This window comes from Olea europaea, unplaced genomic scaffold (assembly GCF_002742605.1).
Source record: "Olea europaea var. sylvestris unplaced genomic scaffold, O_europaea_v1 scaffold87, whole genome shotgun sequence".
NCBI classification, from domain to species: Eukaryota; Viridiplantae; Streptophyta; class Magnoliopsida; order Lamiales; family Oleaceae; genus Olea; species Olea europaea.
In genome coordinates, this window is record NW_019267155.1 from 443,387 (window position 1) to 456,703 (window position 13,317).

Genomic DNA, 13,317 nt, shown 5'->3' on the forward strand with positions numbered 1-13,317 from the left:
AATAAAAAATTATTTACTTCATTGAAATGTTCTTTCAAAGGATTCATGTTGATTGATGAATCGATAGATGTAAATGAACAACACCTCCAAAAACATATAGGAAATTTTCTCCTCGAACTTACTTCGTCTTCGTTTAGAGAAAAGATATGTACAACTTAGTTTATAAATAAATAAATATCAACGATGAATAATTGAATGCCATTTATGAATAAATTGAAATGTATATTCAAAATAAAGTTTGATCATTAATTTTCCCAAACGGAGGCTCAAATAAAAAATAAAAAATCAGGTTTTATAATATAAGCTATTTTTAGGCCCTGTTTGATTAACTTTTTTTTCATGGAACTAGGAATTGATTTTCCAACTTCCACTTTTACATTGTTTGATAGCATTTATTTTCTTGGCAAAGTGTTTTCTTGTTCCTCCACTCACGCACCTCTTTTCTTGGATTTTGTGGATTGGTACTGTAGCATAATTTTTTATTTTTATTGCAATTGAAACAAATTCTAAATATTAAAATTTACATATAAAACAAGGTCAAACGAACACAAAAAATAGATGATTTTCTTGAATTTTTTTTTGGCAATGGAAACAAATTTCATTTCCAATACTAGAAAATTCTATCCCTTTAATTGACAATTTTAATGTAAAATAAAGTCAAACGAGCACCAAAAAATACTTTTATTTCAACGAATTCCATGTGAAAAATTATACCAATCAAACACAATAATTTACAATTTCCAAGAAAACGATTTCTAGACAATTCAATTTCCTGAAATTCGTTTTCTTTCCACTCAAATTTTATCTTTACAATCAAACGGACATTACACTCTTGTTAAGAGGGAATGAATAATTTCGGCCGCTGATTTAGAGAGAAGAAGCCGCGGTGCTGATGAGTTTAGGTGGCGGAATAAGGCGGAGAATTTTCGAGGTGGGCCGTAAACATACCGCCGTCGAGAAGTGAATGGGCACACGTGCACACAAAAGTTTTTATGATTACAAAACGCTTTCCTCGGAAATTACTACTACTATAAAGTAAAAAGTTCATACCGGCATTTTAATTAAAAAAAGCTTTAAACTTCATTATTTAATCATTTTATTTGCTTCTCACTTTCCTCTAATGTACTAAAATGCCCTTGAAATCTCCCCACTCCAATTTGGACTAATTAAAAGAAAGTTTTAATTCTTTCGACAACTAATACATAAGTTGGTGATAATCACAACTAACAAAATTATATACTCGCATTGAAAACTACTAAATTATATCAAAATTACATAATAACACGAATATATTTTTTTAATCAGAATTTAAAGTAACATGAATAAGTGCATGTTTGGTATTGATTTTTCATCTCAAAAAATCAAAATTTTGACCGTTATTTTACTATTCAAGCCATCATTTTTAACTTATTCTCTCACAAATAGAATTCACTTTTCTCTCCAACGATCAAAAAATCAATTCTCAAAATTATTATCAAACATGCTCTAAAAATAATGTGTAAGAACTCACGATAATCAATTACAAAATAAAGTTTTCATTATCATTTAATTGTTTCCTACCAAAATTCAATTCAAATTGAATTAAAAATCAATACAAATAAATTCACACTTAACTACTTTTTGGCAAAACTTTAATCCGTTTCAACAATAACGTATGGCCACATAAATGCACTTGCCAATTCTCAAAAAGCCCATTTTGGTCATTAATAGTCAATAAAGAATAATTAATAGAACAAATTATAAATTAAGTAATTAATCCCTACTTTTATTAACCTTAGTCCCGTATTAATCATCACGTGATGGACGAATCACTTTCTAGTCATTGCCGTGTTTGACCTCCAAATCAATAGTAACGGCCTATACATACACATATTTGTATCTACAAACGGAAAAAAAAAAAGAAAAAAAGAAAAAAACTCACGCAAGTTTCTTCCGTTTCCTCTGAATCGGTGTCACTGTCTAAGAGATATATATAATTGAGCTGTTCTTTTTTAGTATTCATTTTATTGGGTTGAGAAATTTGAGATGAAATTTGAGGCTCTTGGATCGAAATTTTTTTGATTGTTCGGAGTAACGATGAGTAGAGGAGTGAATGGAAACGATGCTTTGGAGACTATAAACGCCGCAGCGAGTGTGATCGCATCTGCTGAGAATCAGAATCGGGTTCGTCAAGGTTCGGTTCAGGTAGGAGTTTTATTGCTGAATTTCGATAATTCAGTTTGAAGTGTTTGTTTGAGCTGTCAAGATTTTGTTTTCCATTTGAATTTTCTCGAATTTTGATGGTTTTATTGTGGAGTTAACTTAGTTTGGGCGGAAAATTTCTGATTATGTTAGCTTTCTGAGATTTGAAATCTGGTGATTGTAGAATTTGATTTTGCTGGATTGAATTTAGTTTTCTCACGTGGTTATTAGAATTTTATATGTTCTTTTAGCGTAAACATTTGACGAAATGTTGTTCATTTGGGGTTAAATCCTTCCATGGATTTAATGGCTTTCGTGTATCAGAGAAAGTCAATAGGTCCAGTGAGATCAAAGGCATCAGTAGGACTGATTAAGAGAAGCAATTTGGAGTACTTTAAGAACTATATTACATAATTTCATTTGTGATTTTTTATTGAAGTTTGTTTTTGGTTTTTAAATGTTCCAATTGATTACCTGGAAAGTTCCTTCATATTGGGTTATTAATTCAGAAAGTTATTCAATCTACAAAAAAGAATGTAAAAACGAAATTTAAGTTTTTGGAAACGGAAAGTTATTCGTTGTACTAAAAAGGAAAAGATGGTGGTTGTTAGTGACGTTGCTTGTCCTCTTACTGTAATGTTATTAGTCCGTCGTGTTTCCCTTTACAGTAGTACCTTTTGCAGTTAACATAATTGACTTCATTTATTTATTGAATCAGCATTATTAAAAATTCTTGAACCTAATTACTGTTACTTAGAGCTGGGGTTAAAGGAGCTTAGTTAGTGCCCTGCTGGAGTTGATGTCAATTTTTCTTTCTTTTTCGAAATTTCTTTATATTGATTTATATAGTTTTACATGTGATGGAGGTGATGAGTGGTTCATCTTCGTACTCAATTTCTCGAGCAAAAATTTTCTTTGAGTTGGAAGACCCTCCCTCAAACTCAGTAGGAAAACAAGGTATGGTGGATAACTGGCCCTTATATGAGTTTATGAGTTGTTGAGCTCCGTTAACCAGCACTGCCACTAGCTTTGTAACCAGAACTAGGACGTTCAGGTCCTCCTTCCCTAAAGTAGTCTTTTAAAATGGTTGAATCTCCAAGAGATGTATTCCACCACATCTATTTGCTTGAATGTCTCCTTATTAGTATACTCCGGCACAATCAATATTCCCGTCCCTCTTAGATACTATGTCCATAGTAGCAATTCATTGATGGAATAATGAAAAAGTATAACTTCATGGCATTACCATTCTAACTTTTGTGAAGTTAGAATTGTTCTCAGCTTTCTGCACTTCATGGTATATGATATGTATTTTCTGATTTTGAATATATGTTGGAGAGTGCAAAATACTATCTTCTTCAGCCACGTACGAATGCGAGGAAGAGTCATTATCTGCCGATGGCACCACCATTATCAGATTTGAATTGAGAAATAATTCGACATGTCATCCTGCCCTGTCCTATGCTTTGACGTTTACTCTTGTTGACAAGTGGTCTCAAATTGATATTTTATAGTGTTTATGTCATCCATATGAGGAGTATGAAATCTATTTTTGCAGTTTCTAACAAATCTTTCATCCCAAGAGACAGCCTGCTGACCGGCCTCAGAAGTGGCACGGTTAAACAGGATTATCTTTATTGTTTGACTGAATTTTTTCAGCTACTAATGTTAATAATCAGATGGGATTGCAGAAAATGCATTTGTGATCAGCAAGTTTATACCCAAATTCTTGTCTTTAACAATTCGCGATTGACATTTTGGTCAGTTTTTTCCTTGGGTGGGTAAATATATCAAACTTCTGCTGCTCAATGTAACCTGAGGGGCAATTACATGGGTCAATGTCTTATAATATTGACTTATGTTCTTTTTATTAGCCTTTTTAATTTAAAAAGATACTTATACTTGACCTGCTTCTGTAGAGTTGTCAAAGGGACCTGCCGAGATTTGGTTTAACAATTTTCTAAACCTGTGTGTCAAATAATTTCTCTTGGCATGTTTCTTATTGTATTCTTCTATGAGCTTCAAAGGAATGTTTCTTCTTGTGTTCTATGAACTTCAAGGAATTCAATTCTCTGTGTTAGCTTAATTTCTATGTTTATGATGCTACCCATTCTTATGTTAACACTGTGTTATACCCAAAAGATATCTTTCTATGTGTCCATTTACAACATTTGCGTGCATAATATTTCTTATTTCACATGCAGAAAAGAAGATGGAGAAGCTACTGGAGCCTTTTTTGGTGTTTCGGATCTCACAAAAACAAGCAACAAATTGCACATGCTGTTCTTGTTCCTGAAACCCCAACCACAGGAGCAGACGCTCCAACAGCTGAAAATCCACCCCAACTACTTTCCATAGTACTTCCTTTTGTTGCACCACCTTCCTCTCCAGCATCTTTCCTTCCATCAGGGCCTCCTTCAGCAACCCAGTCACCAACTGGCCTCTTATCGCTCACCTCAATATCTGCAAATATGCATTCTCCTGGGGGCCGTCCCTCAATTTTTGCCATTGGTCCTTATGCTTATGAGACCCAGATAGTATCTCCACCTGTATTCTCAACTTTCACCACTGAACCATCAACTGCCCCCTATACTCCTCCCCCAGAATCAGTTCACTTAACTACACCTTCCTCTCCTGAGGTGCCGTTCGCACGGCTACTTGAACCCAGCTTCCAAAGTGGTGAAGGTGGTCAGAGATATCCTCTATCGCAATATGAATTTCAGTCTTATCAGCTTCAGCCTGGAAGTCCAGTCAGCCATTTGATCTCACCTAGCTCTGGCATATCCGGTTCAGGCACCTCGTCACCTTTTCCTGACCTTGAGGGTGCTCCTGGACACCCACTTTTTGTTGAGTTCAAAACTGGAAACCATGCCAAGTTCTTAAACTTTGACAAGATTGTGCTTCGTAAATGGGAATCATTCCATGGATCTGGTGCATTAACTTCAGATATTGCCAGGCCCAAATCTCATGATAGTTTCCTTCTAAGTCATCAAGGTTCAGATATTACTCCACTTCCAGATGAATGTAACAGGTTGCGAAATGATGAGATCGTGGTTAATCATAGAGTTTCTTTCGAGATAACTGCAGAGGAAGTTGTAAGATGCGTGGAAAAGAAACCAGTAGCCTTCCCAGAAGTTGGGCAAGAGTTTGTTAAAAACATTGAACATACTGGAGAGGAAAACCCAGGAGATATGACAAATGTACATGAGAACCTTGCTGGAGTAACTTCTAACATCACATCCGATAAAGCCCCTACACAGGGTGAGGATGAAAGGAAGCACCAAAAGAACTGCACTATCACCCTTGGATCTTCCAAAGAATTCAACTTTGACAATATAGATGGAGAAAATTCTGATACACCTAATGTTGGTTCCAACTGGTGGGCCAAAGAGAAGGTTGGGGAGGAGGGTGGACCAACTAAGATCTGGTCCTTTCCGGTGATGCAGACGAGTGCCAGCTAGTTGTTACCTTCATGTTGTTATCAGCAGGAAGGAAATAAATAGCTGGTTGAAACATTTAAAGCTGAGCACACACCCAGTGACGGCTCTAATATTGTGAAACTACATGGTAGGAAAAAATGGGTTTTTAGATTGTAGTCATGTTGTGCAGGACTGACTCTCCCATGAAGGCTGTTTTTTGAGCACTTCCTGACCTGGAAAGAGGATACCCAGAAACTGTTAGAATAGTGAAAAAATTGCTATGTTTAGGATAGAAATGTTTCATGATTAGCATCAAGATATTTGCCTTTTCTGAATGTAAGATAAATAATATAGGCATATAGCTGTAAGTCTATAACTGTCATAGCCATGATGTTGCTGATGACGACGAAAAGGATGTTCTAGACGATCAGTTATATTAAAAAAATGATAATAACTTTACCTAAGATGACTTATATTACTGTTTTTATTGTATAGCATTAGAATCTGTTGTCTTGCCCGTGAAAATGCAGTTGTTGGAAAAAGATGTATTGTTCTGCAGCAAGCTGAAAAAGGAGCGCAATTCAGAATATTAAGTCATCTTTTGTTACCAGGTATGTGTGAATCATGTTAAATATCTTTATATAGCCTGTCTGCTATCCCATGCTACACAATGAGATGGACACATTTACTATCTTGGAATTGAGTGTTTGTTTTACAAATTGATTTCTTAGGTCCTCCAAAATCTTAGATTTATTAATGTACCGAAAAATGTCTAAAGGGACGACCACAAAATGGACCCTTTCTTTAGCTGAATCTGTGTCGTATTCTCAATGATTTCCAATTTCAATCATACCACCCCTTCTATCGACAGACACTGAATTTTTGTAGTCTTACTCTTCATCCTCTGAACTGGAAATCTTTTTGTTTCTTTGGAGTTGGATTCTGTGATTCCGATTACTGCATTTCAGTGAATTTCTGGTGACAATTTGTTGTTGTTCACCTGCAAACCTTTTACAAACTTTGATGTTTTTCTTAGATAGCACTAGCTTTTATTTCCTTTTGTCAAATACGGCATGAACTGTTCATTCGTACAATTGGTCACTGTGCTTTGAATTATGGATAAACAAGTGAAAAAAACCTGGGTGTAATATAAGTTAGTCCTTTGATTTTGTTATGATTTAAAACAATGAAACTAAATGCAGGAGGGTAATATATGAAGAATAATGCTAGTCAGCCAGGGATGAAAACATGGATAAAAACAGGGATTTGAATTTTCACTGACGTGGCACTTATTGCACAATTAAAAAAAAAAGAATAAGAAAAAAAAAACTAAAGAAAGTAAACAAAAGTGGCAAAACCAGAAGCGGGAAATCAGAAGGAAAGAGATAATGTTCCAAACCCTCCCTCCCTTTCGTCGCCGTGCCTTGGCCGACTGGAGCACTCATCCCCAATCGGAGCACCCTTTGCCGACAAGTATACTGTTAGTCCTTCCATCTCCGATAGGTTTATGCTACACGTTGCTGCTAATCCCATCAATTAGTTTGCCCGAAAATGCATAATAAAATTATTTTTACTTGTTCATTCACATACTGTGCATAAACCCCATTTTTTGTGTGTGTATAAGTACTTAATATTTATTCAATAAATTCGTAAACATGTAATTAAAGTACGGGGGATTCTTAATGTACCTCGTGGATGGAGAAATTCAGGCAAACAAAATTGAAGCTTTGTTTTGCATTGTGATTTAACTTGTTGATGCTAGGGATGAAATTAATGGCCTCATCGATGAGAAAGTTGTGAATGAAATTGATGCTTGATGTACCATGTATTTACGGTTGTAACAATATTCAGGTAGATTAGTTCAATGCTCAAGTGAAAAAACATAGCCCTTGGTGATGTATCATGTATGTAATATCCATGAAGTGGAATGTGGTAGCTTTTGTTATTTGGTTACTGTTTGCTATAGTTATCTGTTTCCAAGTTATAGTTAGTTTTCAAATACTCTCATGTAGCCCATGTTTGGAAGACACTTTTTAGAATTAATTTTGAGAAAATTGATTTTTTTTCCGGGACACTAATATATTAAAAGGCTTATTCATCAAATATTTGAACTGAAATAGTTTACTGGAAGTTTATATGTTCAGATTATAAGGCAACCAATGTGTTTTAAGAGGTAAAATCGGGTATTGAAGCGCTTTGACTCAATTAGATTATGTGTAACCCTCAAAAGAAAAAATAAGATAATTCCAAAAATTGAAAAATGCAAAATATTCACATATCCATAATATAATATTGCACTAAAATTTAAAGTATGCTTCAACCAGGAAAATGTAATAGATTGATAAGTACCAATACATAGAAGATTTAATTTGTTCACAATGATAACAGCCATATAATTACATTACCATAAGGTTTCGTGCCATATAAGTCATACACATTACAACATATCTCAAATACTTAGATAACTATGTGTTGGCCGTTTCCTTGTAGCGTTCACGTCTGCAATATATTTTTTCATCCTAATGCTCACATTTACTGAAATTTGGAGATTTTATTCATCACTTATCCTTACCCAAGATTTGAACACACGGGACATTTCTTCATCGCTGCAAGTAATTTGGGCATGAAAGTTCTTTGACTTATCAACTCAAGCCATGCAAAACTGAAATCAACTTGCCAAGTCAGTACAACCTACCAAAACTCATCACCATCAAGCATTGGTTGTGATAGATCAAAACTATAAAAGGACACAATTGTTTTTTAATAATTTTTACACAATTTGCAAAGCAACTCACTACTTCACAGATAACTCTTGATATAAACAAGCTGGTTTGAACCAATTTTCCATAGAAAAGAACTTTTTACCGTGTACAAATATTTACAAGTTGGTGCCATGACATCATTGATAGAGCAAGCATTATCTCATCAACAATATCAATTTACAGCACTTGAACATCAAATCCATTGCATTATCTTCTATGTTGTACCTTGTTTTATGTTTAATTTTTAGGATAGATGAGAGGAAATAAACCTAGAAAAGAGAACCACGGTAGAGTGTACAGGAGTTACCAGAATTACACAAGATCACAACTAAAACACTACCTAAGCATAGCATACCCAACAATCAAGCCTCAGTCAAAACCATATCTGATAAAAACTATTCATGTGCAAAAAGACTTCCTGAGAATAGTTTATCGGAAGCAGTGTCCTGAGGAGACATCGACAGAGTCCCTAGGTCTGGCGATCTAAGATTATGGAAGGAAGAGCAGGGAAACCGCTCGACTTTTGGGCTTTGAAATGTTGGAGATAAATGAGATCCTTTTTATTTCCATTTTTCCTTCTTCTTGGATGGTGACTACCGGTGCTTCAGTCGGCGATCTGTGTTCCGGTCGACAAAGGCAACGCGGCACAAAGTAGTGTTTGAAACAAGAAAAATTATTCGTTTTTGGCCGTCCCGATTCTGTGGTTTTGCAAAGGGGTAGGGTTTGAAACAAATTTTGTCTGGTTTCGTTAGTCTCCTTTTTGTTTTTTTATTAATTGTGCCTTAACGTGCCACGTCAGCAATATTTTAATACCTGTTTACAAGCCTGGTTTTAAACCTGGCTGATTAGCGGGATTGTTTAAGCTTAAGATACATGCATGCAGCCCATAGTAATAAGAAGATTTGATAGTCTATCTACAAATTATTTATCGGTCCATTTGATTGATTGTGTATATTCTGAGCAAAAAAATGAAAGATAGATGGACCTTGTCGAGACAAGCCAACCATTGGAGAATCTATTAGATGAGGTCAAGTGAACCATTCTCTTATTTAACAATTCTCTACATGCATCCAACGGGCTCTTCTAATCAATATACAATATTCTCAACTAACAATCAGGTTTGATCCAAATCTGTGTGACAAAAGAATTTATTTTGAAAAGGAGAAGTAATTCATGTTTGGCAATGAAAAAGATAAAAGAGTTAGTTTATTCACAAAGGAATGGAAAATGACTTTCCTTGCGATTAGGAAAAGGGAGTCTTTGCATAATAGAATTAGGGTTGAAGTAAAATCTTACCATAATTTGAGGGTTTTAATTATTGTAAACAATCATGCATTGCTGAAGTTAATAGTTTATGTCTAATTAACTTTCTAAACAAAAAATACTTTCTATTTTAGCGAGTCAAAGCTCATAAATAAGCTCCAAGAGATTCTTTATTTTACATTTTTAAAATAAATAGTGGGCTAGTTACTCTCTATTCTGAATTAACAAAGATTATATTTAATAAGTTATACATTTCAATGCTCTACAATTTAAAATTATTTAAATGAAATTTGAATTGATTGATCATTATCGTATAATAAAAATTACGTTAAATAAGAGATGAGGAGAAATCAATAAATATTCATTGGAAAAAACAAAATAAATAGTCAAAATAGAGCATTGTTGAAGTTCATAAAACATTCACACCCACATTCAAACTTAGAGAAACGGAGGTAGGTTGGGTTGCACAAAAAAAATCGCGAAATCACAAATCGAACTGAAATCGTTGAGTTGAAACCGTTGGTTCGGGTCCATGTGGAACCGTGGTTTTTTCCCCCTCAAACCGAACCAATTCGTTTCAAAATGGTTTGGTTTAGGTTTTGATTTTCAAAAATCGCATAAAATCAAACCGAACCGTTTTAAAATTTTTTAATTAAAATATTAATTTTATTAACTTAAAATTTTTATAGTTTTCACTTTTTTTTAAAAAAAAATATCAATTTAGCAATACAAATTACGACCAACCTATTGAAATAATCATAGAAAGTAAATTAGCTTCATCATTATTGACTTATGATTTAATAGGTTTACAACACATGTTCTCACCCGATATCTAAACTAAACTAAAATTATTCCAAATTCATATGAAATGAAAAAAAAAAAACATATATTTTCAACAATCCAAGTCATATTCAACAGAACTACATTAGCAAATCACGTCTAAAGTTTCAGAAACCTTAAAATAAACTCTCATTTTCCTAACATTTGATGCTTGTTTGCCGCTGCTGTACGAATTGTCAATTGCCTTTGTTAGTTTATTAATCTCTACCTGAATCACCTCTTTCAGTAATTCTTAGATTCTTATTCAAGCCATTTTTTCATTGTGCTTTCTTTTATTTGTTTTTTTTTTTTTTGAACTTATTATATAGTTGTGAGTTGTGGTTTAGATAAAAAAATGATTATTTGTGTGCCTAGATGATTAATGAATTTGTTTGTAATTTGGAAAGAATGAAGGACGGGGCACATTGATTGTGTGAAAATGATAAAGTTTTCTAACTAGTATTACTATTTTCTACTTTCATAAAGTAGTTAAAGGATGAAATTCGTCAATTCCCAGTAAGTCGAAATTCTATCAATCTTTGTACATCTAAACATATCAAGTTTAATCCTTATCTAACATCTCACTAGCAAGACGAAAGGAGTTTTAACCAAACTATAATAACAAATATAAATCTACATTTATCAACCACTATATGACAATATGAATGTCAAACAAGAAAAGGTAAATAAAAATGAAAAAATATGTATTTGTTCTATTAATATCTTTTAACCACCAACTTTGAAAATATGAATGTAATTTAACATTTAACATTATTACTTCTCGTTTAAACTTATATCTAACTTCTGTTAAATACATTACTACAATATCGAATGGTAAACCACGGATTAAAACTGAACCAAACCGCAAATTATGGTTTGGTTTGGTTCAAAAAATAAAATGATTTAGTTTGGTTTAAAAAAATTCCAAATCGCAAAAAATGATTTGAGTTAAAAATATAGCACAAACCGCTCAAATCAAACCACGTTCACCCCTAGCTGTAGGGACGCCAAGTATATATGGACTTTAGATCATCACAAGATTAGACCAAAACTCTCCTCCAAATGGGCCACGGCAAATAATCAAATGGTCCAACATATCAAAGGTCACAAACTAACCAATGTGCTAAAATAACTTGGGACATCCAAAGTGTTAATTTTTTTCGGGTCGAGCCATCACTTTGGTATCCATAATTCCCTACATCGATTTTTCATAATTGCCCGAATTTATTGGGTATCAAAACCCAACCATCCCAAGGCCGCCCCGTGTGTCAAGCTGTATTTCATGATCTCCTTGGGCACAGGATTTTCAACTCTGATGGTGACACATGGGCATTCCATTGTAAGACTGCTGCACTTGAATTCACCACCCGAACATTGAGGCAAGTCATGGCCTGATGGTCGAGCCAAGCCATTAAGAATAGGGTTCTGCTTGATTCTTAAAACAGCTCAGCTCGAAGGTAAGCATGTTGATATGCAAAATTTATTACAAAGGCTCACTTTCTGTAACATATGTGGTTTGGCTTTCGGGATGGACCTGCGAACTCTTTCGCCTGGGCTTACGAACAATAAATTCGCTTTGGCTTTTGATTGAGCCACTGAAGCCTCTTTACAACGCTTTATTTCACACTACTTTGTTTGGAAATTGAAAGAGTGGCTTAGGCTTGGGATGGAAGTAAGCTTGAGCCAGAGTATCAAAGGCGTGGATGATTACATGACAAATGTCATCAATACATGTAAGCTCGAGTTGCTGGGTCAACAAAATGTATGATGACTTGTTATCTAGGTTCGTGAAGAAAAAAGAGTTATCCTAGCCGGGCGTGACACCTCATCAGTCACTCTCAGTTGGTTCTTCTGGCTGGTTAACCGAGACCCTAAAGTCGAATAGAAAATCTTGATTGAGCTTTGCTCCGTTCTAGTGGAAACTCGTGGTGAAGACACTTTAAAATGGCTTGAAGATCCCTTAATATTCGAAGAACTTTACCAATTGATATATTTCAAGGCAGTATTGTCAGAAACTCTAAGATTATACCCTTTGATGCTGGAGGATTCCAAACATGTGATCGCTGATGACGCATTGCTTGATGGAACTTTTGTACCCAAGGGGTCAAATATCACTTTCACGATATATTCAACTGGTCGAATGAAGTTCATATGGGGCGATGATTGCCTAGAGTTTAAGCCAGAAAGGTGGTTGTCCAAAGATGGTAAGAAATTTGAAGCAAAGTATCAATTTCAATTTGTTGCATTCCATGCAGGCCCAAGGATTTGGTTAGATAAGGATTTGGCTTACTTGCAAATGAAATCTATAGCGGTGGCGGTGTTGCTCCGCCACCGGCTCATGGTGGCACCGAGACACAAGGTGGAGCAGAAAACGTCATTAACATTGTTCATGAAGTATGGTCTCAAAGTTAATGTATATCCTAGAGTGTTGATACCCATATGGGCTAAAATTGGTATAAAGGTGTTGTACTTCTTCAGTTGACATGAGATGAATAAAGTGCAAATGCAATTCGCTTCACAAAATTATATGAATGTTCAAATATAAAACACGTTGAGTGGGTGAAATTATTTGCAAAATCCCCTCATGGACATGTCAATTTGGGTCAAATACACCTAATAGTTTTTTAAATTTAATTTGTTAAAAAGTTTTTTTTTTTTAAATATTAAAGAAAAAACTTGGGATGTGCTAATTAATAGAAAATTACGTATATACGAAGCTTGTAAAATTGAAATGTTTGATAAAATATTTAATAACCATACGTACTTTAATTAATTCCTTTCGTGCAAGTGCATAGAGGCTTTTACGATTCTACACCATCAAAAGTCAATTTTTAGGCATCCGAATTTTAAAATTATTTTAAATTCACTTGATC

General features: G+C 34.4%; 1 protein-coding gene and 1 pseudogene across 2 annotated transcripts; both read left to right on the forward strand.

The window, feature by feature from the left end:
- Window positions 1–1,883: 1,883 nt before the first annotated feature.
- Window positions 1,884–6,915, forward strand: LOC111392007. 2 transcript variants are annotated; one of them, XR_002702200.1, is made up of 3 exons: window positions 1,884–2,184; window positions 4,386–6,211; window positions 6,803–6,915. XR_002702200.1 is itself a non-coding variant. In XM_023017296.1 (2 exons), the coding sequence occupies exons 1-2, from the start codon at window positions 2,077–2,079 to the stop codon at window positions 5,640–5,642; spliced, it is 1,365 nt and encodes a 454-aa protein (XP_022873064.1). In that variant the 5' UTR covers window positions 1,884–2,076; the 3' UTR covers window positions 5,643–6,915. The 2 variants fall into 2 exon arrangements, 1 of the variants encoding a protein (XP_022873064.1); XM_023017296.1 differs by having other exon boundaries at window positions 4,386–6,915.
- Window positions 6,916–8,615: 1,700 nt separating this feature from the next.
- Window positions 8,616–12,926, forward strand: LOC111392010 (annotated as a pseudogene).
- The last annotated feature ends 391 nt before the right edge of the window (window positions 12,927–13,317 follow it).